Source organism: Pogoniulus pusillus, chromosome 4 (genome assembly GCF_015220805.1).
Source record: "Pogoniulus pusillus isolate bPogPus1 chromosome 4, bPogPus1.pri, whole genome shotgun sequence".
Lineage (NCBI taxonomy): Eukaryota > Metazoa > Chordata > Aves > Piciformes > Lybiidae > Pogoniulus > Pogoniulus pusillus.
The window spans coordinates 30,233,351-30,259,988 of NC_087267.1; the positions used below are offsets into that span (position 1 = coordinate 30,233,351).

At 39.2% G+C, this 26,638-nt stretch overlaps 1 protein-coding gene across 2 annotated transcripts in view; it reads right to left on the minus strand.

The window, feature by feature from the left end:
• The window catches only part of TBC1D22A (TBC1 domain family member 22A), a 187,107-nt gene that overhangs the window by 122,283 nt on the left and 38,186 nt on the right, over positions 1-26,638 (minus strand). For both annotated transcript variants that reach the window (XM_064142446.1, XM_064142447.1), the window contains exon 9: positions 8,599-8,708. In XM_064142446.1, the coding sequence (XP_063998516.1) occupies positions 8,599-8,708 (110 nt within the window). The remainder of the gene's footprint in view (positions 1-8,598; positions 8,709-26,638) is intronic.

Here is a 26,638-nt window from a genome sequence, read left to right on the forward strand (position 1 = left end):
AGACCCTGAGCAATCTGATCTAGTTGGGGCTGTCCCTGCTTACTGAAGGGAGGGTTGGACTAGACAACCTCTAGAGGTCCCTTCCAATTCAGTGCACTGTCATTCTCTGATTCTGCTTTATAGGTGTTTTAAGCTGCAATTTTGACCAAGCAACCTATTGCTTTTCCTTACAATAGTAACTGCTTCAAGAAAAAAATCTTACAATGTTTTGCCATTCCCAGGACAAAACATTAGCATAAAATGAATAATCTGGATTTCTGGAAATTGCTGAACAGTGATGAGCATATCGGGTTCTGTCTCACAACTGGAGTGACAGCACTAGTAGCTGTAGGAACAGACACTGGATGTGAATATGTGTCTCAAACATTAAAAGAATTACGTACAGAATAACTACTGTTAGCACCTCTTGACAATTCCTGACAGGACTTTCATGTTTCTAAAACATCAGTGTCTGACTGGTATTAGGATCAGTGCACGACTGTAGCACTGTCTTTCAGTATCAGCTAAACGACATGAGCAGAGACTCTGGAGGCTGCTTAGGAGACAATTATATCATATACCACGTTTTCCCTAAGCACATCAGATTTGCAGTGCTATGTTCAGCTGAGGAGGGTGGCAGGAAAAGACTACTTTCTCCATTAAGCTAAGCTTACCAGAAGAACTGGGCTGAAGCACACTCAGAAATCCTAGACAAACTATCACTGTCTTTGCACAGGGAGATCCTGTGGTATCCGTGATATGGAAACCTGTGCCATGCATGAAAGCATATATGCAATAAACATGGTTCATGTGAGAAGTGACAGATAATAAACAGATGCAGACACTTACAGCACATATTCCTTACATCTATCCTGGCCAACAAAGCTGTAATCTCATATAAGAGAACTGCAACTTCTCACAACGCTGAACTAGCTACCTAAATAAGTTTCCAATATAATCAAGAAGCTTGCCTTGCAGGAGGGTAGTGGGATGACACCAGTGTTTAGCTACTGCTGAGCAGTGCTCACACAGCACCAGGCCTGTGCTTTTCCAATATTCACCTCCTGCAACAGGAGGCTGAAGGATGGGCAAATTCTTGGGAAGGGACATGGCTGGGCCAGCTGACCCAAACTGACCAAAGGGATATTCTCTACCACATGTCAGCTCAGACAATAAAAAGTAAGGAAAAAAAAAGTGTGGAGGCATTCATTAATAGCACTTGTCTTCTGGAGCAACCAGTACACGTAGTGAAGCCTTTTTCCCAGGAAGCAGCTTTAGTGAGCATCTGACCCCAACCAGTCAGGGCCAAATCACCACAAAGAGTTTAACAGAAATGTACAAAGAAGGCTATCTTAGACTTACTCTTCCCTTAAAAACAAACCTTTGGAAGGTCCTGTGAAGAATTTCCAGAAGAGCTAGTGCTAGTCATTTCTGTACATACTCCTCAACGTTTGAGCTGCATCTTCATGTTACTTAACTGTTCCTGCAGACCTCTGAAATGTTTTCCAAGCAGCATTGATTCCATCCACAATTCAGACTTGAGGAACATGTTAGCAAAAGCTTTCCATAGCTCAAGAGTGAGGAAGAATTTTGCAGGATTCTTTATCAACCATAGAAATGGCTAATACATACCTTAGTCCCTGGCTTTTAATTCTGTAAATTATAAAAATTCCCAGGCCCTAAAAACCTAATTATATTAATATTTTATTACTATTTTTAGTACATCTGGTTAGATTATCATGCAATGCATGTATTTCCCCCTTGGTTATTTCGTTACCCTTAAACTTGAAGTTAAAATGAAGAGTTATACTCTATTTCATACATGAACATTACATTTTCATGTCACATAGATCAGCATGAACCTTTTACTTGAATGTTAACAGGACTCTGTTGAGGAAAGTGTTATAAAGGACAATTTAGTAATTAAAAAATTACAATGGATGTATAGGAATGTCTAGTTAACTGGAAAAAACACTCATGGGATAAGTTCTAGTTTTCCTGTATGCACAGACATTATTCCTAAAAAGTAAAAATGCAAAAATACTCATTCCTCACCTACTTTTAAAAAGCATTCTAAAGGTAACTAGCTTTATCATAAGCATGGCAGATTGACATCTGAAACATTTTATCTTTTGACTGTTCAACCTGAAATGCAAGACAAAATTGTTTTGGAAATGGACTAGTTAATAAAAAAACTCTCTACAAACACATGATTCTTATTCTCAGTAGGTATGACCTAATTACTCTTAATAGATTGCAAATGTGAAATTATCAACCACTGCACTGAAGATAATCAAGAATGGTGGGCTTGTTTAGTCATGTTTTGATATGGCCACACACACTTGTAGAAATTGGTTATTATAAATCAGCATTACAGCACTTTGCAGCAGTGCAGGATGGACACAAACTGGATGGGGAGCAGTTCTGTGGAAAGTGACCTGGAAGTTTCAACAGTTAACTGAGAGAGAGAGAGCGGTATGACCCAGCAGCCAGGAGCCTTCCAGCACAGTAGATAAAAGAAAGTTGATTGTCACCAACTCAGCATTCATTGTTGAATAACACAGATTGGCATGGACCTCTCTAAGATCATCTAAGTCAAACCTCTGCACAATGCAGGGTCACCTAGAGCAAGCTGCTCAAGGCTATGTGCAGTCAGGTTTTGAACTCCAGGGACAAAGACTCTATAACCTTTCTGACCAAACACTTCCAAGGTTCAGCCATTTTTACTGTAAAGACTTTTGTATTTCAAGACCACACTTAGAGTATCACATCCAGTTTTAGGGACCTCCATACAAGAAAAATATGAATAAACAGAGGCAAGGGCAGAAGGTCACCAAGATGCTCAGAGGCTGAGAGAATTGGGTTTTTTCCAGTCTGAAGAAAAGAAGGCTTCAGAGCCACCTAAGAGAAGCATGCTAAAATCTATGTTATCCAGAATACTGAGCTCAGCTTTCAATAGTGATGCATGGTGGGAGGATAAGAGACAAAAGCACAAGCAAACAGGACATGGGCACCTGGATGTAGGGAGACACCTTTTCAACGTGAGGACAATCAAGCACTGAGCAGAGGTTAACCCCAGAGATTATTCAGTCTCCATCCCTGAAGGTTCATGACATAACTGGACGAAGCCTTGAGCAACTCAATTTGACCTCAGAGCTGATCCTACTTTGAGCAGGAGGTTACACTACAGAGGCCTATACCTATCAGAATTATCCTACCTTCCTATGGTTTTAGAATTTCTCATTTGGTGACTTAAAAAAACCAAGAAAAACTGTAGTGAGGTTTAGGTTTTCCAAGACAAAAGATAATGAAAATCATTGCAGCACACAATCATGAAGCATGGAAAAGGGAAACCATTACATCCTATCATCTTCCAAAACCAACTGCTGTAAAACAACATGAGCAGTTACAGATTGCAAGAATAGCTGACATCATAGAGAGAGAGAGAAACTTATATTTAAAAATCCTTCAAGCTTTTTCTTTCTAATGAAATCAAACTGTGAAGAGACGTGTAGCCACTTAGGAACCTACAACTAGACAGAACAAATTGAGAAGATGATGTTATCCAAGAACACAAAATGGATTAAAATATTGTGCAACACCAAATAGTGACAACTGGAAAAGTTCTGCAAAATTCTCTAACCGCAGCCAAAGACACACTTGCATAAAAATCCCCAGATCACAAAGAAACAGCATGAGTGAATCTACTCAAGTAACAGTAGATTTTACATACTGTTTCTTTTTTCTCTTTAGTTTAGGGACTGTAAGCATATCAGGAAGTCAATGTCATGCTGCTCAATGCCTGCACTGTCATTTATTCCATAGGCACCTTGTGAGAGCCCAGCTTTCTACTGTATCAAACACTGAGTGGCAATGCCTGGCCCAAACAGAATATGCAATGGCTTTTGATGGCCCTCCATAGCTCTCAAATACTTCCATTCTGAACCTGTTGGCCAGAAATGTTTAGAAAGGTCCATGTCTTTCTTGTGCTGGGGACCAAGTCTTACCAGAACGGAAATAGAGAGAGACAATCACCTCCCCTCAATCTGATGACTGTGCTTCTTTTGATGCAGCTCAGGATATCACAGTATCACAGTATCATCAGGGTTGGAAGAGACCTCACAGATCATCAAGTCCAACCTTTTACCACAGAGCTCAAGGCTAGACCATGGCACCAAGTGCCACGTCCAACCTTGCCTTGAACAGCTCCAGGGACGGCGACTCCACCACCTCCCCGGGCAGCCCATTCCAGTGGCCAATGACCCTCTCAGTGAAGAACTTTCTCTTCACCTCCAGCCTAAATTTCCCCTGGCGCAGCCTGAGGCTGTGTCCTCTCGTTCTGGCGCTGGCCACCTGAGAGAAGAGAGCAACCTCCTCCTGGCCACAACCACCCCTCAGGTAGTTGTAGACAGCAATGCGGTCTCCCCTGAGCCTCCTCTTCTCCAGGCTAAACAATCCCAGCTCCCTCAGCCTCTCCTCGTAGGGCTTGTGCTCAAGGCCTCTCACCAGCCTCGTCGCCCTTCTCTGGACACGCTCAAGCATCTCAATGTCCCTCCTAAACTGGGGGGCCCAGAACTGAACACAGTACTCAAGGTGTGGTCTAACCAGTGCAGAGTACAGGGGCAGAATGACCTCCCTGCTCCTGCTGACCACACCATTCCTGATGCAGGCCAGGATGCCACTGGCTCTCTTGGCCACCTGGGCACACTGCTGGCTCATGTTCAGGTGGGTATCAATCAGCACCCCCAGATCCCTCTCTGTCTGGCTGCTCTCCAGCCACTCTGACCCCAGCCTGTATCTCTGCATGGGGTTGTTGTGGCCAAAGTGCAGCACCCTGCACTTGGAGCTATTGAACCGCATCCCATTGGACTCTGCCCATCTGTCCAGGCAGTCAAGGTCCCGCTGCAGAGCCCTTCTGCCCTCCAACCCAGCCACATCTGCCCCCAGCTTGGTGTCATCTGCAAACTTGCTGATGACTGACTCCATGCCCTCATCCAGATCATCTATGAAGATGTTAAAGAGGATGGGGCCCAGCACTGATCCCTGAGGGACACCACTAGTGACAGCCGCCAGCTGGATGTGGCACCATTCACCACCACTCTCTGCGTCCGGCCCTCCAGCCAGTTCCTAACCCAGCAGATATAGTTGGCCTTCTAGGCTGCAAGTGCACAGTGACAGTTCATAATCAGTTTCTTTCCAGCAGTATGCCCGCGTTCTGTTCCATATAGCTGCTGCCAGTCTATCAGCCTCCAGTCTGTATAGATGTTGGAGATTTCCCTAAGCCAGATGCAGGACCTTGCACATGGCCTTGTTGGACTTTATAAGGTTTGCACAGACCCATTGCTTAGGGCTGCTGTCCGAGGTCCCTATGGATGGCATTCCTTTCAATGCACTGACTTTCTGTCAGGTTAGTTCTCCCAATCAACTCAGCCTGCAACTGCATGGCATGGCAATTTGACAAGTAAAGCTCTATAGCAGAATAACAGAATCTATTAACCGAAGGCATAACTGAAGGCATATCAAGTCCAACCTTCTCCCCAACACCTCCATGACCCAGAGTGCCACATCTACTCATATTCTGAACACCTCTAGGGACTCCACCATTTCCCTAGGCAGCCTGTTCCAACAAGTCACCACTCTTGTAGTGTAAACTTCCTCTGGTGCAGCCTTAAGCTATTACCTCTTGTCATGCCATTAGCTACTTGGGAGAAGATCCCAACACTACAACAATCAACACAGAAGGGAACCAAAACAGGAGAATGGGAGGGAAAAAAAAGGCAAATCTTTTCATTTCAGTAGCATTCTGCAGTTGCAGTGAATTAACTGTAACATCATTAGTCACACCACCTTCTAAGCCTGCTTTTGATAAACGAGTGCATCCTTGAATATATCTAATTGATAACCATTCCATTTATAGAAGAGCTTAAATTTTCATCAATGCAGTTTAATTCCATTACAGTCAATTTCAATATTTTGCTTATTAGTACTAGATGGGTTTGTACAAAACCAGAATTTTAAGCAGCTATTATGCCTTTTCTGAACTGCCTTTTCTAGGGGAGAAAAATATGAAAAAAACACAGCAAAACCCAGAAAAAAACACACACAACAGAGCAGCAGCTCTGTAACAGAAGATATTCCAGAAACAGGTAAAACAGCTGGAGAGCTTGCTTTTTTGGCTTTCTTCCTTTCAAGTACATTTCAAGTTCTCACTTTTCTTCCTTTATAAGTTTTCACATATTTTTGATATGTGGTCAAATTAGAATGTTGCAGTTCTGAGAGACTGAGATAAACCAATGTTTTTCATTTTTTTTTACAGAAATCAATATGAAAAGACTATGCTTTTCTACAACACTACACAAAACACTGAGTTCCTACACATTTGAATTTGAACTAGGAGAAATACACTTAAAATACCATCAAAGTAAAATAGATTTCTGTTTGTGGACTCCATTTTATAGTCTTTATTGACAAAAGAGAACTCTGTAAACAGTTTAAATTCACAATATACATCAGCCAACGTGCCTTCACCAACAAAATATCTGTATTCAAATACAAAGCACAGGCAAGAATATGATGAAGTTCTTTTAAAAATCATAACTCTCATAATGAAATAAATACATCAGAAAAAATGCAGCGAGATCAAAGAATCTGTAAAATGTTAATTACATTTAGAAGTACAGCTTCAATTCATAGGAATTGTTATGGTTATACACATTTTATGGTGTTTTATTAACAGCTGTAGGATAGCCATTTCCCAAACACATAAATTCAATCTTCACTACGTTAAAGCTAGTTAGAGAACAAAAGCTCAAATTCTCAAGCATTGGTCCAAAGTGTTTCAAAATAAAGTTACATGGGACTTAATGAAAATTATGGAATCTAACAAATACTGTATAAACACTTACACATCACTGCATCTTTTGAGAGAATGTCAAAAATAAATCAACTAATGTTTTGTTATCCATGTAACAATTTCTACTGTCTCCAAAACAATACTGAAACAATTCAACAGAAAAGATTTGCACTACACAAGCAAGGAATCAGGATGAGAAGGTATGAACATAAAAAGCCAAAGCAGCAATCTGCTAAATATTTGTAACCATAATCTATTCTCTAATCAGCTCACTGAAAGCAGCAAATGAACCCTGACTGCAAACATCTGCCTACCAAACATTGCTAAAACCAGTTCTTTGTTGCCAATGCAAAATAGAAATCATCACTTTTCAGAAACTTTCACAGTTCTTGTAAAGGTCAATTTTCATCCAACCATGACTCAAAAACACACAATGACTATCACTTAAAAGCGTATATTCAGAGTGTATGAGATCAGATTATTTTTACTTTCTAGCAAGCTTCAAAATGTTTATATAAATGGCACAGATCTGAAAAATGGATAAATACTATCTGATAGTTATCACACCACAAATCTTATTAAATTTAATTCAGGTAAGTTTTTTGTAAACCACTAAGTCTGAAGTTTCTACTTTATGGTGCATCAGCACTGCAGAACAAAGTGTTCTAACACACTAAATATCAAACACCAGTGTTTGGGCTCCTAATTTAATCTATGTGTGCTGTTTTGAGGCTAACTGGAATATTTTAGTGAGAGAAATTAGATTATAGGCTGTGAAAAGGAAACAATGGTGATGTCTACTTCACTCACAGGATTGCTGAGGTGTACAAAAACAAGAACATAGATCATAGAAAATACAGTGGGTCTGTCACAGCTGCTGCCTGTGCTTTCTCCCTGGCCTGCTTCTGTGTAACTAATCCCTCTGCTTTCTAACCCTCCTGCCCAATCCTCCAAACTCACCTTGCACGTAAGGCAAACTCTGGGTGGAAAGAAGGTGGAAGGGTGGTTGGAAGCCCCTCCCAGGGACTCTGGCTTCTGGGAGGAGTATTGTGTTTCTGTATTACCCTTAACTTGTATATTTCTTGTATATATATATTTATATATATATATAACATAGAACTTGTATATTATATACAATATATAGCTGTATATATTGTAAATATCTCTTTGTGTATTGTGCTAAGCTGTAAATATAGAGCTTCATTCTTTAACTTTCAGCTCGGCTAAGTCTAGTCTGGGTGATTTCATAAGTAGGGGGTGCAGGTTAACACCCAAACCATCACACTATGGTAGACAGTAGATTCCTCCCTTACTTAATGCAAGATATGCAGCTACACATTTGCAACCTCTTGTAGATTACAAACATACAAGCTAGGACTCATGGCTTTGTTTGTATCTTGCTCCATTTTACAGAAAATCGTTCCTACATTTGCAGCCTCTCCACACAGAAAAAATCAAAGCACCACCTCAGCGAAGCTACTTAAGACACCTGGGTAAACATCCTCCATGCTTAGTGAGGTGCACAACATGCCTTGAGAAACTGAGATGTCATCTCTCCTCTAAAACATCAGAAAACATCCAGATATTTTTTCTTTTTTTCTTTTCCACTCTCAGTACTATGCCAAATTTGCAGTAGATTTTGCAATGGAAAAATCTACTTCTTACGTTTTTCATAGATGTGCTTTTCTCAACAACCTTGAACTAGTTAAAAAGCCATGACATTAACTGGTTAAATGCACTACTTACAAACAGGAAAACCAATTTACCTGAATGCCATCAAGCAGCTTGCTCATGCACCAGTAACTGTCAGCTTCTATGTTCTGCAGCACTTCTTCAGGCAGACTGGAAACATCAAAATTTTCCACTTCCTCCTCTTCTGTTTCAGGAAAAGAAAGAGAAAGGTACGTCAATGAAGTACATAGAATAAATAAATCAAGGATGAGGAAAACAATTACAGAATCACAGAATGTCAGGGGCTGGAAGGGAACTTGAAAGACCATTTAGTACAATCCCCCCCTGCAAGAGCAGGATCACCTATACCAGACACCACAGGAATTCATCCAGGCAGGTTTTGAATATCTCCAGAGAGGAAGACTCCACAATCCCCCTGGGCAGCCTGTTCCAGTGTACTGTTACCCTCACAGTGAAAAACCTCTTCCTCATGTTTACGTGAAACTTCCTATTGAAAACAAAAAACATCACCACTTATCTTCTAGTCATAAACTTCAACATACATTTACTTTAACAGGGACTAAATAAATCACTCATTGCTCAACTGTATCATCTAATGGCTTTAAATGTTAATGAATACTTAATTTCTTGCAGACTGTGAAAAATTCAAATCATGCCAGATTAACCAAAATTAATATATAAGTAATTGCTTCCTTTTAAATGTTTCACAGCTGAAAGTGGATCACCAGAAGCACTTTTGAGAGCCTTCAAGTTATGTACAAACAAGCTCCTCACAACATGTCTCTGTTTGCATAAAGAACAGCAAAATATGTTGCCAGTCTTGACAAAAAGCCCTGAAAAAGAACTTTTCAGAACACTAACCATAGCTTTTAAAGAAATACTTGGTTTTAAGCAAGCATTTGAAATCAGAAATCAGACAAAAGGAAACATGCTCCTGGCACAAGAAGCTCCTGGCAAAACTGGCAGCTCATGGCTTGGACAGATATGGGTCAAGAACTGTCTGGAGGGCAGGGCCCAGAGAGTGGTGTTGAATGGTAACACATCCAGTTGGCAGCCAGTCACTAACTGGATGGATAGGTTGGATTGGTTGGACTGGGTGATCTTGGAAGTCTCTTCCAACCCTAAGATTCTATGATTTCATACCCCTATCCCATTAAAAAAAACACATGATTTTTCAACAGGGGAAAAGAACGGAACCCCAGTAATGTCCAATTAATGGAAACAGTCATTCACATAAGAGTGTTAAAGAAATTCATGTTTTCCCATGAACTGAAATTTTACAACCCAAGCTATTTTTTAAATATTTTATATCATGGTATCTGAATTGATCAATCTTGAAAAAAAAAACAGAGAATGTGCTGCTTTGTTATCTAACTCCAGGAACTGGCTGGAGGGCCGGACCCAGAGAGTGGTGGTGAATGGTGCCACATCCAGCTGGCGGCCAGTCACTAGTGGTGTCCCTCAGGGATCTGTGCTGGGCCCCATCCTCTTTAACATCTTCATAGATGATCTGGATGAGGGCATCGAGTCAGTCATCAGCAAGTTTGCAGATGACACTAAGCTGGGGGCAGATGTGACTGAGTTGGAGGGCAGAAGGGCTCTGCAGCGGGATCTTGACCGCCTGGACAGATGGGCAGAGGCCAATGGGATGGCATTCAATAGCTCGAAGTGCAGGGTGCTGCACTTTGGCCACAACAACCCCATGCAGAGATACAGGCTGGGGTCGGAGTGGCTGGAGAGCAGCCAGACAAAGAGGGATCTGGGGGTACTGATTGATACCCGCCTGAACATGAGCCAGCAGTGTGCCCAGGTGGCCAAGAGAGCCAGTGGCATCCTGGCCTGCATGAGGAATGGTGTGGTCAGCAGGAGCAGGGAGGTCATTCTGCCCCTGTACTCTGCACTGGTCAGACCACACCTCGAGTACTGTGTTCAGTTCTGGGCCCCCCAGTTTAGGAAGGACACTGAGATGCTTGAGCGTGTCCAGAGAAGGGCGACGAGGCTGGTGAGAGGCCTCGAGCACAGCCCTACGAGGAGAGGCTGAGGGAGCTGGGATTGTTTAGCCTAGAGAAGAGGAGGCTCAGGGGTGACCTTATTGCAGTCTACAACTACCTGAAGGGTGGTTGTGGCCAGGGGGAGGTTGCTCTCTTCTCTCAGGTGGCCAGCTCCAGAACAAGAGGACACAGCCTCAGGCTGCGCCAGGGGAAATTTCGGCTCGAGGTGAGGAGAAAGTTCTTCACTGAGAGAGTCATTGGGCACTGGAATGGGCTGCCTGGGGGGGTGGTGGAGTCGTCATCCCTGGGGCAGTTCAAGGCAAGGTTGGATGTGGCACTTGGTGCCATGGTCTAACCTTGGGCACTGTGGTAAAGGGTTGGACTTGATGATCTGTGAGGTCTCTTCCAACCTTGGTGATACTGTGATACTGTGACTGTGAAGCTGCAATACAGGCCTGGAGGACAATTTAACAATGGGAATGCTCTGAGTAAGTGCTGTAGCTGCTCTCTTGCAGCATCTCACAGTGTCTTATTTCATCAAGATCAGTATCAAAGAAGCATCTTTCCCAACCCTGGTTTCTTTACCGGGGGGAATTGTCAAAGAGACAAGTGTTGCATTCTACTTAAAGAGAGCATGATTTATCAAAGAACCGATTTCCTCCATCACACAACTGCAAGGTAGCATAGAATAAACAGTAGGAGTAAACCAAGAATACCTAAGATTTTAAAACTACTTTATCAAGTCTCTCGTAGTTTTGCAGTAGGTCATCACAGAAGCCTAAGTACATCTTGAGGTTGTCACATTTGATTATGCTAATCAAGTATGTGCTTAAAAGCGCTTATTTGTGAATTGGTAATAACCATGAGCATTCCACCTTACAGAACAGTTTTAACACACCAGTGATTTTACCACTTCTGGTAGAGACACCAGTAGCAAGATGCCACCAAAGCATCCTTGTTAGCACAGTATGTGTCTATATGTGGGGTGGTGTCTTCTAAGGGATCATTGTTACTAAACTATGAAATATTAATAGCTGTAGGAGAAGAAAATTAGGTCATGCTAATAAAACATTAGTTGAAGTATTTCAAAACCTAGTAAGTAAAAACAGGGGACTGTAGCACAGACTCCATAAAATAAAAGCAACAATGACCTCAGACAAGGCAGGACTGCAAACAGTGCACCAGTAGGCACTGATTGGTTAGTGAAGGAATATCAGCAGCGCATTGGAGTACAATCTTTCAAACCCGGTTTCTAGAAGAAAATCACCAAACAAGAACCCAACAGATTTTAAACAGCCTATATAGTAAATGTATAAACCACAGCCTGGCAAAATAATGAAGAAACAGTGAGCAGCAGACTACATGTTTTTTTACTAGTTGGTCCTTCTCTCAGGAGAAACTCCTTACCCTATCTAAGCAGCATATTTGCCTCACAACTAAAAGGAGGAAAAAGAAAGTAAAATCAGAAATCAGTAGCATAGTCCTATTCTAGCAATGGACAGTAAATTCAAGGAGCAGCATAGGCAGTAACTGGGAGGAAACACTCCTCTCCAACATCTGTTTGGTTCCCATCACTTTCTCTATTAGACTCGCCTCATTAAAGATAGCTCCTAGAACAAACTTCTTATTAAATCTAATCCCTTAAGAAAGAAAATTTTAGGAGAAAAGCCTAGCATAACAGTTAAAAGCTTTTTCACAGTAAAGATGATTAAATACAATTGAGATAATAAGAGCAGACTGAAGGCAAACAGGCCAAGACAAAGGAAAAAATCTAAAACATCTAGCAATGAAAAAACCTTACTCAGATCAGACAAGCTGCTAATGTGATCTACATCTGGCAAAATTAATCCAAATTGTAATGCCAGATCTACAGTTCAAAAAGAAGGTGAGAGAAAGCTACCTCATGGTCCAGAACAAGTAGCGATGTATTATTAATGTCAACATAACCTTTCACAGAATCACAGAATCAACCAGGTTGGAAGACACATCGAAGATTATCCAGTCCAACCTATCCAACCAAGATCATCTGGTCCAGCCCTATCCAATCAACTAGACCATGGCACTAAGTGCCTCATCCAGACTTTGCTTGAACACCTCCAGGGATGGTGACTCCACCACCTCCCTGGGCAGCCCATTCCAATGCCAGTCACTCTCTCTGGCAAGAACTTCCTCCTAACATCCAGCTTATACTTCCCCTGGCACAACTTGAGACTGTGTCCCCTTGTTCTGTTGCTGGTTGCCTGGCAGAAGAGGCCAACCTCTACTTGGCTACAGCCTCCCTTCAGGTAGTTGTAGACAGCAATGAGGTCACCCCTGAGCCTCCTCTTCTCCAGGCTAAATAACCCCAGCTCCCTCAGCCTCTCCTCACAGGGCTGTGTTCCAGGCCCCTCACCAGCTTTGTCATCCTTCTCTGGACACATTCCAGCACTTCAACATCTCTCTTGAATCGAGGAGCCCAGAACTGGACACAGGACTCAAGGTGTGGCCTGACCAGTGCTGAGTACAGGGGAAGAAAAATCTCCCTTGTCCTACTGGCCACACTGTTCCTGATACAGGACAGGAAACCATTGGCTCTCCTGGACCCCTGGGCACACTGCTGGCTCATCTTCAGCTACTATATACCAGTAACCCTCAGGTCTCTTTCTTCCTGGCTGCTCTCCAGCCACTCTGTCCCCAGCCTGTAGCACTGCTTGGGGTTGTTGTGGCCAAAGTGCAGAACCGTGCACTTAGCCTTGTTAAGTCTCATCCCATTGGCCTCTGCCCACCCATCCAGCCTGTCAAGTTTGCTAAGTTCACTAACAGAAAAATTACCAGAAATACTCATAAGACTTAGTTACACCAAGGGAAGATTATTAGATTTAACAGAACCAAAAAAGTCAATTTAAGATGAGGAAGCTTCATATGAACTCCTGGAAATTCACTTATCTACTTCCAGTGCAATATGCCTCAATATTTCAGATAAGAAAACCCCATGATTCTCTTTTAAACAGAACAGATTCTCTTTTAAACAGAACAGAAATTGAGGATGAATATTCTGATTAACCTGTAAGAAAAAAACTTTTCCAGACAGAAAAGGAGAAGATGTAACCTACACAGCAGAAATTATGTTAACTCATAAAATATAATTTATTATAAATTCATAAATCAGTGCCCCTTGGAAAAAGCCTATTTTCTTTTTTTATTTTGGTTAAATATTTTAAATAGTGAAAAAAAGAAGTAACCCATTCTCTCCCTGCCTCCCGAAAACCTAAAGAAATTCAAATAAATGAAGCAAAGGTACTCATACATACGTGAAACACAAGCATATATTGAAATTTATTCCCCTTAAGGAAGTAGCCTTCAGACTCCCCTTCGCTAAACACTTGCTGAAGGAATGAGATTACTGCTCCTCAGACAGTGTGTTCTTTTGCAAATTTCCTGTCTTTGAGCACCTTTTCTTTTCATGATACTGCTATCACATTTCTGAACACAAAAAAAGAGTTATAAACTGTAGCATAACACAATAACTCTTCTTAAGGTGGGCATGAAAAGATAACAAATGAAAAAGGCTTTTTATCTTCTTTCTCTCATCTTTCTTATCTTACACCATGTTTGTCCTTCCCCTTGAAAATCTAATGTTCCATGCTGTATTCTCACACCAGGATTTGAAAGAACAAAAAAGCTGAAGATATCTCTAACCACCTCTTTTCACAGGCAGCACAGAAAAAAAAGAAGTGGTGAAGTATTAACTGTCCTGCTCTAAAGAGGATCGTAGACCACTGAAATGTGGAATTCTACGCTCAACTGAAATGAAATTTTAAACAGCCATCAAGACTTCCTTCTGATGCTGTGGCTGAGTTATTTAGAACAAGCAAAGAACACAATGGTTTGAGAAACATGGCTGAAGTAATCTGGCCAACAAAGGTGACCCAGTATTAACATCTGGGGAAAAAATAGACTCTCATTGTTGTAGTAAGGAAGGACTTACTTGCCCTTGTTTTAATTAGACTTGTTTCTAATCAAATTAGAAACACATATTTTTGACTTTTAAGAAATATCTTCCAATGGTCACAACTACTTTTTTCCACAGGTATGTTCACAACTACTTTTTTCCACAGGTATGTTCACCAAGCATAAAGACAATGCCAGGACAGGTCCTTCTGAAAAGAATATAGCTAGTGTTCTCATTAATCTAGAGGTAACACCAAAACAAAATTATTAGAAATTAAAACTATTATTAAGTTGGGTTAGCTCTGGTTTGAGTACTCTAGTTACTAGCTGTTCATGGCTTGGAGAGGCCAAGGGTAAGAAACTGACTAGATGGGCAGGCACAAAGAACGGTGGTGAACAGATTTAAACCCAGTGATGCTCCCCAGAGAGGCAGTTCTCTTTAATATCTTTATCAGTGATCTGAAGGAGGAGATCAAGGGTGCCTTCAGTAAACTTACAGATGACGGCAAGCTAGGAGGCAGTGCTGAACCCCATGAACGCAGGGAGGCTCTACAGAGGATCTGGACAGGCTCAGTCAAAGGGTTGACACCAGTTGTGTGAGGTTTAACAAGGTGACTGGAAAGCTGCATGGTATGAAGGGACCTGGTATTGATAAACACCAGAGTGAACAAGAGCCAGCAGTGTGCTCTGGTGGCCAAGAAGGCAAAGAGCATCTTGGCTGGCATCAAAAATAGTATGGCCAGCAGTACGAATGGAAGTCATCGTTACAAAGTAGCAAACTCAAGTAATAAAGAAATTAAAGTAGCACTTTAAGGAAGTACTCATTTAACTTTCTTGTTCTGTCTCTCCTTTTGGAAGAGACACTTTTCTGTGGTTTATACTGACTGATCTCTATTCCTTCAGATAAGCCTCTTAAATGTAAAACAAATATTCAGGATTCTTTGTATGTTCTTTAAATAGCCTAATTCCAGTCCCATTTTCATTCAAACTGTGCTTCTCATACATCACTAAGTCAACTCTAAAAAATGTTTTTATCTTACATTAGAAATCTAATTAAATGTGTAAAACAATTTCATTGTATTTCAATTATAGGCTAGTAGTATCTACCCTACGTAAACCAACTGTCTCAAACTGTCTCTGCAACCAAATATTCCAAAGAGTAAATCTAATTGCTCAGAGTTTTTAATCAGATCAGCTAAGCAGCATATTTATGTATACATCATATTAACTGATACTTTTTGATTCAAATGTGTACACCAAACAAGGAGCTACACTGCGGAAGCCGCTTCAGAGACTAAATCTAATAAAGATGGCACAAAAGCATCACAAAAGCAACCACACAAATGCTCAGTGATGTATAATGGTTTCCACTGCATCGATTCACCTTAACCTCCTGCACTTTCAAGGCAGCTCAAAACTGACTCAATATCTGAATGACTCTTTTCCACAGGACAGCTGCAATTTAAAAAATGAAAAAAAAGGCATTCATTTTTATAACAAGCTCCAGTTAAGAAGCATTTCTTTGGCAGAACAATTTGTAAAAGCAGTTTACACATTTAAACATTTATTTGTGTATTTGCGTAGGCACACAGCGCAAAGTGCTTCTTTTTCCACACAGTCTTAAGGGGTAAAGCAGTCAAGTTGCACGTTACTGATTCTTGTTTCAGTTCTCTTGGTTATTAGGTAGAAGAAATAAAATGCGCTGGAGTAACTTAGAAAATAAAGAGCAGAACAGATTTCAAGACAAACAACAGAAGAAGCAAAAACAGCCACCCCAAAAGTACATGAGATATTATTTCAATGTAAGACCTGTGCTTGAAAACAGAATTGCAGTTCTAGTCTTACATAACTTTATTTCCAATGAGCAACATCTGGACGGACAGCAATATAAAGATTAAATAACAGGAATATGGGGGGAAACAGCAAGCCAGTGTCTATATATATATATATCAAGAGGGGAAAAAGATCACTGAATAGAATTTCCTGATTACAAAGTTTCACAGCAACGTTTCTAATTTTCTTCTGTTTCCTGCAGAGATATTTTTCGTGTTATCTATGTAATTGCAGAAGACAGTAAAATAGTTGCCTGCAGGAAAACTGCCATAACATATAGTCAGTGACATGCTGATCTGAATATGTGCATTGCTGCGAGCATGGTATTAGCTGTTTTTTACTCATTCTGTGTATGCTTGTGAAACTACCCACAGTGTGAAAGGAATGAGTAACTTTCTAAACAGCTTTAAACGGATCTATTGTCAAAGGTAGAGAAATAAGGATAAAATCAAAAGAAAATTACAGAATTATTTTTCCTATGACAGTAGAAAATAAACATGCTAAACAGATGATCATGGTTTGTCTCCATTAAAAATAGGTTTTAATATGAGATTAAGCCTAGTTGATAATTGTGGTGGAAGCTATTCAAAACAATAGATTTAAAGTTCAAATCTGATCTCTGTCTTTCATATGTATCTGATCTTAATACTGATGCTTGAATTTCAGTTTTTCAGTACAGATCATGGGTAAAAAGATCTGCCATTAAATGCAGAATCATACAACAGCTGCTCAGGAGGGGGGGGGTGCAAGCACATCCTGGGTGGTTCTCCTGGTGAAATCACCCAGTCTGGTCAGCCCAGATACGTGTTCTGGGTGGAGGCCACTCTGGTGCCCTGGAATGTGCAACAAAGCCCCTCTAGGGGGCAGAGGCAGAGGACACCTGCAAGCACACAGGAATACACAGAAAGATTTCCTGGAGGCAACACCTGGGAGACAATAGACTAAGGTGTGGACAGGGGTAAGAGGCTACAATTAACTGAAGACACTGAGCAAATACCAGCTTCTGCGGAGAAAACATCATCATGGACATGAGGCCTGAAAACAGCAACCCAGGAACCCTCTTCGCCACCATCAATCACGCTATGACCTATGTTTTGCCTGCTCTAAGAACGTCTGGAGAAGACAGAAGAACTCCACTGAGAAACACTACACGCTGGAGGCTGCACAGAGAAGGGAAAACACCACGGATGTTTTCTCCCTCCCCTCCTCCAGCCAAAGACAGCATAAGCCAACAAGGACAAACTGGGGAACACCTCTTCAAAGCTAAAGCAGCAGCACCCTTCTTCAGACCTTCTCCAGTCAAAGAATGTGTCTTGGAGGGGTGATGGTAATATAGCTCCTTTCCTGCTCTTCTCTCTTTCTACATTCGTTTCTCTCCCTCTCTCTCTTTCTCTGTTCCATTCTCTTTATCCTTTAATAAATAGCCTCACTTTTGATATTTGGCCCTGCTTGGGCCTTAATTTTCATAACACAGGCATGTACAAGAACAAGTCTCTCTCCTCTGGATTGAGACAGTTGTATCTTCAGACAGAATTAACCTAGAAGGTACCAGCTAAGTATACAAACTACGAAACTATACAATTGGATGCAGAGGTGCATAGTAATATTTCCATATCTAGAAAATCTTAGTGTTTCACATCAAACTCAGTTGTTTAAAAGCCTTTCAAAACAGCTATTCATCACTGCTGTACTAAGGCATTTTTTTTCCTAAGTGAATCAGGACATAATAAAGCATTTAAATGCAAATTCTTTCAGCAACAATTTTCTAATTAAATATGTACATAGCTACATCAATATCTCTCATTGAAGAAATCTTATTTACATATTTATCTCATACAAATAGCTTTTGAGCTGTAAAGGATTAATCACTGAAGTAACAACTCCCCTTTGTCTGTGATGCTGCTCTCACAAAGGTAAAATTAAAAATAATAAAGAATAAAAATAACTCAGTCATCTCATCAGGTAAAGTAAACATAACCCTACTGCATTCAAAAACTCCTCTAATAACAGTCATGCTCTCCCCCACACGATATAATGTTTACACACTTCATAATCTTACACTTCTTTAAGAGCAGTTTATCTGCCACAATTTCCTTAAGGTGCAATAGGAACCAAAAGAAATATGTATCACATAACAAATACATTTTAAACATTAACAGCTTTACTTTGTCAATATTATCTAAATAATTTTACTGTGTAGGAGGAATTAATAGGTAAGGAAATTCAACATCTGACAACACAACAGTAAGATTCTTCTATTCCGTCTTTTCCTAGACTAGATTTTAAATGCATTTTTTTCCTGCCCTGAGTAGTCCAGAACTTTCCCTTAATTGCTATTCATAACCTCACTGCACATATACACAGAAACAGGCCTGTTTCAAGAATGGTAAATTTATTTGAAAACTAGGGAAATTCTGATCTTAAGTTGCAAGTTAAACAAAAGACAGCAGTTCCTCAGGGACTGCAGACTAAGATTACTGCTCAGATATGAGAAAGATGAAAAATACCTTGATTACTTCAACAACTCTACCATCGAAGCAAGGTTAAAAAAGAGAACTATGTAAACCAGGTGGTACCAACAGGCCTTTTGACCCATGGAACTTGCATAACAAAAAGACTGGCAGCCCCTTATACACGTGAGCAATTTGGCCAATAAATGCAGTTTACACACAGAATGACATGACTCTGAAACAGGAGACTTCAAAGCTTAAGATGACAGCTCTTCATAAAAATGCATTTTAGCTGCAATGAAGAACACAACACTCAGCACAAATTCTCCTCAGAGCAATCATTTCAATAGGTTTTCTGCTGTCAACCAAAGCAGATTTCCAGGGAGAAGTGGTGCACATGATACTAAATTACAGGAGTAGTAATTAGCATCCAGTATGCATGGTGAGCACAGGATGCTGATGAGCATTTTCTTAGAATGCGTGATAAGGGAGTTTCCTGAGAAATCCAAAAGGTGCTTGGAGAATAGAAAATGAAAGATTAAAGGTTGAATATGTTTCCCAAATCACATTTTTTAATTACCTAGTTTGTGCTCATCATTTTTTTCTGTAAAGCATCGAGCCTATGTTTGCACATACACACAAACATGCAGAGCACAAGACCAGTAAGAACAGGATAAGAGTAAACCATAGCATTCTCACCAAAGTATAAAAAGCCTGTGTTAGGATATGGCATTGTTTTTAGGGCCAGTTTAGAGACAGTCAATCTAGAATTTTATTTCTTTAAATGGAAGTGCCATCAAAAATCTACAAAGTCATGTAGATTTTTAAAGTTGTTTTTTGGACAGGGGGAAAAAAATCAACTGCATTAAAGGCAAAAATTTATTAAAGAGTTTAAAATATTTTATGTATGTACATATGCAAGGGTGAATTGTAAAATTACTGAAAATTAATACTTTTTACTTGAAACTACTTTAAAAAAAAAAAGAAACTGACTTGCACATAATTACTTAATACTAAAAGGCAGGCAAAGAGAATTCCTTTGAACAATCCCATAAATAGCAATATAGTGCATAAATTACCTGGATAACCAAGCTAAAGGTTCAACTTTAACCTGGATAAATATAAAAGCCCTAAAACCCTAGAAATTGCATGTAAATATAAAACATAAAAATCCAAAAGATGGTGTTTTTTTCAGCAATGAAAGATTGACAAATTTGCCACTGTTGAATAAGACATGGAACAATTTAGAGTAACATAAGTGTAAATTCATCCACTGATAAAGAAAGTTTTACTTTAACCTATTACTGTCTTTGAACTGAACAACTAAAATTCTCAGTGTAAAATGGATGGCAGGGGAAACAAGGGTTCTTCATTAACAGCATATGCAGAAGTTCATGACAGTGGCAGTTTGTTGCAAATCCAAAATATGCAATATCCATAAATCTTCTTAATCAAAATAGTGGAACTCCTTGTTTTATGATCTCCCACATCATTCACAGCTAATAAAGAAATGTATGTCACAGATTTCCTGCCTTATTTTCAGCAGAAAAAGTATCTATTATATGCACTTTTTAGCACAAATTACACATACTGAAATAAAAGAAATATATTTGTGGAGAGCAAACTGACTGCACAAGGAACGCTACTTCTTACACAGCTTAATTGCTAAGTGCATTCCTTAACTATTTTAATCTGCTGCAATTCACAATTTCCTAATGAAACTGCATCTGTGTCAAGGAAGCCATGAGGTTTGTTACAGTAATGAGATTCATTTTTTTTAACATGCTATATATGTATTTATAATGAAGATTAAAAAATTATACATAGTACACTCTCTAAGAAAAAAAACTGCTCAATCTATTAAAAGCTAAGAGTATCTTGACTTTATTTCTTCCCCTGTGTTACTGTAAGAAGGTCGTCTTTTAATTAAGAGTTGCACTGTAATAAGTAAATTTTTATCACAAAGATGGAACATGAGAATTAGTTCAAAAACATCAATTCTCTTATCAAAGTCAGTAATATTTTTATAAAGCATTGGGTTCTATCAAAACAATATGCCATAAAACCATTAAGTATTTTGTTTCCAAAAAATAAGGTGATGGCTTTGCAAAACTGGTACTCTTTTTTTTGTCCATTTTTCCATTATTGTGTGTACTTAATTTTTCATTTCTGTTTTATAATTTGTTTTCCACAGTTTAATGTAGAAGAAGCAAAAATTTCACATTTCCCACATTAAAAACACCCAAAAAACTCATGCTGATGGAAAAGCAACTTCATGAATACTAAGATTAAAAAAAAGGGTTGCATTTAAACTACAAGCAAAGCCTACTCAAATTAAAAAGTTTTAGCACAAAAACCTCCGACAATTGTATTAAAACTGATGCAAAATCTATACAGCAGTAACTAACCATTTATTGAAATTAAGACATGAAAGCTGTTTACAGCTATGTTTAAAGCACTGAACCACCCAATTTCAAGATCTTGAGACATGGAGATGTTACAGATCTAGACAACAGTGTTTGGATGCTACATTCCTGACACTTGTACAGCATGCTGTTATTGTTTCAGTAATTCGTCCTCTTTTAGTTTCTCTTTGTTTGAATTACTTCATAATAAACATGCAAAGTTGTGATATTTGGACGCCAAATATCATTAAAGTAATTTCCCAGTCTGTTGGAAAGCATGCTTCAGAAGATTTAGATCTGAAAGTATAACCACCTCTGTGCTGCTTCACTATAGAAAGATGATCATTAATTATAACTGGAGGCCATAGGGAGAGCAAAATGAATGCACAAAGGCAGAACTACAACATGCTGCTCCCGTTGGAATACGTCTCTCTCATAGATGCATTAATTATAATTAATTTTCTCCTTTTTCTCAATTCTTTCATTTTTACACCTGCATAAATCTTTCTTTCTCTTTAATTTCATTTTACTATTTCTGCCGCTACTCGAGATCTTATTTCCCATTTATTCCCACGACTCAATATTTCCAGTTTGTAGTTTCAAATAAAATACCCTTTAGCAACCTCTGATGATTTCCTCACCGTGCAAGTCGACTCATTTCTTAATTGCCTTCAAAACTGAGATAGCATAAATCACAAAAGACTTTTTAAACTTCACAGAAATATTATTAAGGTACCACCCATATTATCAAATACATGTAACTTTTAACATTCTGGGAGTATGCATTAAACATTGTGAAATATACACCTTCAGAAAGACACGTTTAAAAAATGGGAAGTACACATACAGATGCAAAACAAGCTTCAAAAATAGGTAATTTAAATCCACATCAGAAGTCATACTTTTACACTTAAACATATCATCCTATGGACTAAACCAGGTTTTTAAGTGGCAAGACTTTTTTATATACACATGAGGAAATCCTTTTTCCTAAAGTAAGCAAGCAACTACAGAGAGCTATTAGTAAATGTTTAAATAATAACAAGACTGCAACTTCATCGACAAATCCGAGTTAGCTGAAAACATCAAATACTTTAAGCAACAGGAAGACTAGTTTTGACTCATTCTGATTACTAATGACAAAAGTTTTGAGTTTTTTCTATGAAAGCAGTAATATTTAATATAGAGTACAGCTAGACATTAGGCCAGAAGAAAACCCATATTAAGCTTTAAATTACTCAAGTAGGACACAATTAGGACTGTGGAACAGCATAGAATCATAGAATGGTTTTGGTTGGAAGGGATCATCTACCTCAAATACTCCTGCCATGGAGAAAGACATCTTTCTCTTCCCACCTGTCCTTGAACACCAGCAGGGATGAATCATCCACAACTTACAGTATCTCATCACCCTCACAGTAAACACTGCTTCAAAATAGAAAATAAAATAAAATAAAATCATGACATAAATAGCAGAGCAATTGTTGTTAATTCTCAGACTTTCCTAAGGACAAGAAAAATGCCTGGTAATAGTAAAATTATGTAGAATAAACTTTCAGGAAGAACAGACAGCAAAGATAATATGTAGTCTAAGAAGCTGCTCACCAGTCAGCAGAAATAAAAGGCAAACTGGTATAACTGTGCTATCTTGGCAATTCTGTAACACATGCATTTAATCATAATATAAAATTAAATTAATGAAACTTAAAAGTTGCTTTCATGGTCTATAAAGAGATATTACTACATTATAGAATCATTAATTTAATTTCATAAGAAACCTTTGATTAGTCCCATTCGACCTTAGAAATTCCTTATTAATTTAGAGATTTGTTCTAGACACCTTAGAGCAAAACTTGAAAAGAATTCCTCTGATTCTGTCTATCAGACAGGGTCTGCAAAGTTTCTCCACGTGAAACTTTTAAGCAAAGAGTCCACACAGCTCTTCTGCTATGTGGTGACATTTTACAGGCTCCGTTCACACCTCTGTCAGATTTCTTGACTCTTTGGCAGGCTTCCTGGTACTGATACACAACAGGAGACATTTGTCATTCTTAATTTTAAAGTCCCTACCTGGCTGTTCCTCTAAAATATGAAATCACGATAGTAATCTAAAAGGAGATGTAACTCCTGAGCTTATAAACTCATATCCATTCTTCACATTGATTCTGCTTTCCAAAAAAGCCATCACATCACAACTTTACTATAACTAATAAATGGAGGCTGGGCCATACATTGCCATATATGAATCAGTATCCTCAATATACTCTTCTTTCCTATGACATGGAAGCATATAGAGCTTTAAAAAGAAAAAAAAAGTCACACATACAAAACAAACAAACAAGCAAAATGCCAAACACTTGTCAGCCCAAAATCTCAAACCCCACCTGCAGATGCCTCCACTTAAAATATTCTGAAACAGACAGCAGGAAGCTGTAAATTTCAGGATATGTAATCCAGTTATTTTTGTCCTAATGGCAATTACAAATTTTTGTATTAGAACAAGATCACAGTATCACCAAGGTTGGAAGAGACCTCACAGATCATCAAGTCCAACCCTTTACCACAGAGCTCAAGGCTAGACCATGGCACCAAGTGCCACGTCCAATCCTGCCTTGAACAGCTCCAGGGACGGCGACTCCACCACCTCCCCGGGCAGCCCATTCCAGTGGCCAATGACTCTCTCAGTGAAGAACTTTCTCCTCACCTCCAGCCTAAATTTCCCCTGGCGCAGCTTGAGGCTGTGTCCTCTCATTCTGGTGCTGGCCACCTGAGAGAAGAAAGCAACCTCCCCCTGGACACAACCACCCTTCAGGTAGTTGTAGACAGCAATAAGATCACCCCTGAGCCTGCTCTTCTCCAGGATGTTACACTAGGATGAGTAGAAAAATAATCTTATGCTTACCAATACAAACGATTTTTTAGAAAAATCAGATGAAATGAAAGTTGCCTTTTTTTCAGTTACTATTTTATGCCAAGATCTTAATTTTTCATTTAATTCTCTATTTAACAAAAGCATCAGTCATTTACAGCAGTATCTTTAAGAGAAAAACAATTAATTCAAATAGTCATACCTGGAAGTAACCACTAATTCACAGAAAATCATTAAGTTTGATAAATCCTCTGTTAGATGCTTAATCTTTGAAGTATCGGGGGTTTACTTCTTCAGCAGTTTCTCTTACAGCTTTTCCCCATAGCCACTATTTCTTAATCCCTTCAAACTCTTGTTTTTAAAGCTAAACACAGCTCCAAAATACAGGAAACTGCTTATTGCACTTCAAGTAAAAATACTGCAGTATAATAATTAGAATGATAAAATCAACCAGGTTGGAAGAGACCTCCAAGATCATCCACTCCAACCTAGCACCCAGCCCTATCCACTCAACTAGACCATGGCACTAAGTGCCTCATCCAGACTTTGCTTGAACACCTCCAGGGATGGTGATTCCACCACCTCCCTGGGCAGCCCATTCCAATGGCAAATCACTCTCTCTGGGAAGAACTTCCTCCTAACATCCAGCCTATACTTCCCCCAGCACAACTTAAGGCTGTGTCCCCTTGTTCTGTTGCTGGTTGCCTGGGAGAAGAGACCAACCCCCACCTGGCTACAATGTCCCTTCAGGTAGTTGTAGACAGCAATGACGTCCCCCCTGAGCCTCCTCTTCTCCAGGCTAAACAACCCCAGCTCCCTCAGCCTCTCCTCACAGGGTTTGTGTTCCAGGCCCTTATCATAATATATAACATATAATTGCTCTGAAATACTTATTTTGATAGTTTTAAGTGAAAATGTTGAGGCTTAGATGCCACTCGCAAAAAGGAAGAGCACTTTCTAACATGACTGGTCTGAGCGACTCAGGTACTTTCTGAAGTATACAAAAGTCCTTTCCTTTTATTAAAATGTTTACAGAAATAGTAGTAACATTATTTTAAAAAATAAATACATGGAAGGGGGAAGAGGGGGTTTGGGGAGATTTTTTTTTTTAAAGCATACAAACAAACACCCAGAACAAAAGAAAAAACAATAAAAATTCCCCCTTTCCTCCTCCAGAGAAAAGTAAAGTTACTTTCTAATATAACCATTTTTCTGTGAAGGTATATTTAGAAGAAATCATTTGCCTTTTCTGTTTTTACATAGAATCACAGAATCAACCAGGTTGGAAGAGACCTCCAAGATCATCCAGTCCAACCTAGCACCCAGCCCTAGCCAGTCAACTAGACCATGGCACTAAGTGCCTCATCCAGGCTTTTCTTGAACACCTCCAGGGATGGTGCCTCCACCACCTCCCTGGGCAGCCCATTCCAATGCCAATCACTCTCTCTGGCAAGAACTTCCTCCTAACATCCAGCCTGTACTTCCCCAGGTACAACTTGAGACTGTGTCCCCTTGTTCTGTTGCTGGTTGCCTGGAAGAAGAGGCCAACTCCCACCTGGCTACAACCTCCCTTCTGGTAGCTGTAGACAGCAATGAGGTCTGCCTTGAGCCTCCTCTTCTCCAGGCTAAACAACCCCAGCTCCCTCAGCCTCTTGAGTCATCTTCTATGTAGTCTTAGTATAAAACTATTTTGCTAATTCTTCCTACTATAGCATTTGACTCAGAATAAGAAAAGTTATGAACAGCTTTTAAAAATAGGTTAAAGTATTTTTACTTTTACACCTCTCTAAAAATTAGATAAAATAGCATGGGATAAAAGTATCAGAGAGATTACTCTGAAGAACTGTTCTCGGACAAATACATCATTTAGGTTTGTTTTAGGAACTTATGAAATTAGTCTAAGCCCAAAGTAATAATGAAAATACTTTTGAAAGTAAAAACAATGTCGACAAATACTTCTCTTACTTATCAAATAGAAGCTTTTGAAAAATATTTTAAAGCACATTTTGATTTTGATAATTTGCTCACAAAACTATGTTGAACATGTAACAGTTCAGAACTAGAAATTTCAGACAGCATTATCAGAAAATTATATGAATAATCAAAGAAAAATTAATATCTAGACTTTAAATAGTAATGTTATTCTGCTAAGATTCAGTGAAGTTTACTCTTTGAAAACAGCAAATTGTTTCAAATTAGACATAAATAGTTACAGTAAGAAAAGCTCCATAAACCTGGAGCAGCTGAGTACAACTCTGACAGCTATTTTTTCTCCCTTGTCACCCAAATTTGAATTTAGATTCATAACTGGAGTGTGAAGGAATAAATACAGTGGAGAAGTTCATCTAACAATAAAACTGAATTATTACCTTGGTTTTTAACAAGTGAGGAATTCGTGGCTTTTTCCTTCCATATGTTTTATGATTTCAAACAGTTTTTTGGTTTCATGAGCTTAATTCTGATACTGCTGGTAACTCCACTAATACATAAATTTCTATATATTTGAAGTAATACATCAACATTACAAGAGACTCCCTGTAAATGACTTCTTCAGCTTTGTTATTGCAAAGACATCTTTCACATATACTTTATGTACTGGAGTTTCTTCCATGCAGTATTAACATTCCAAATATGCT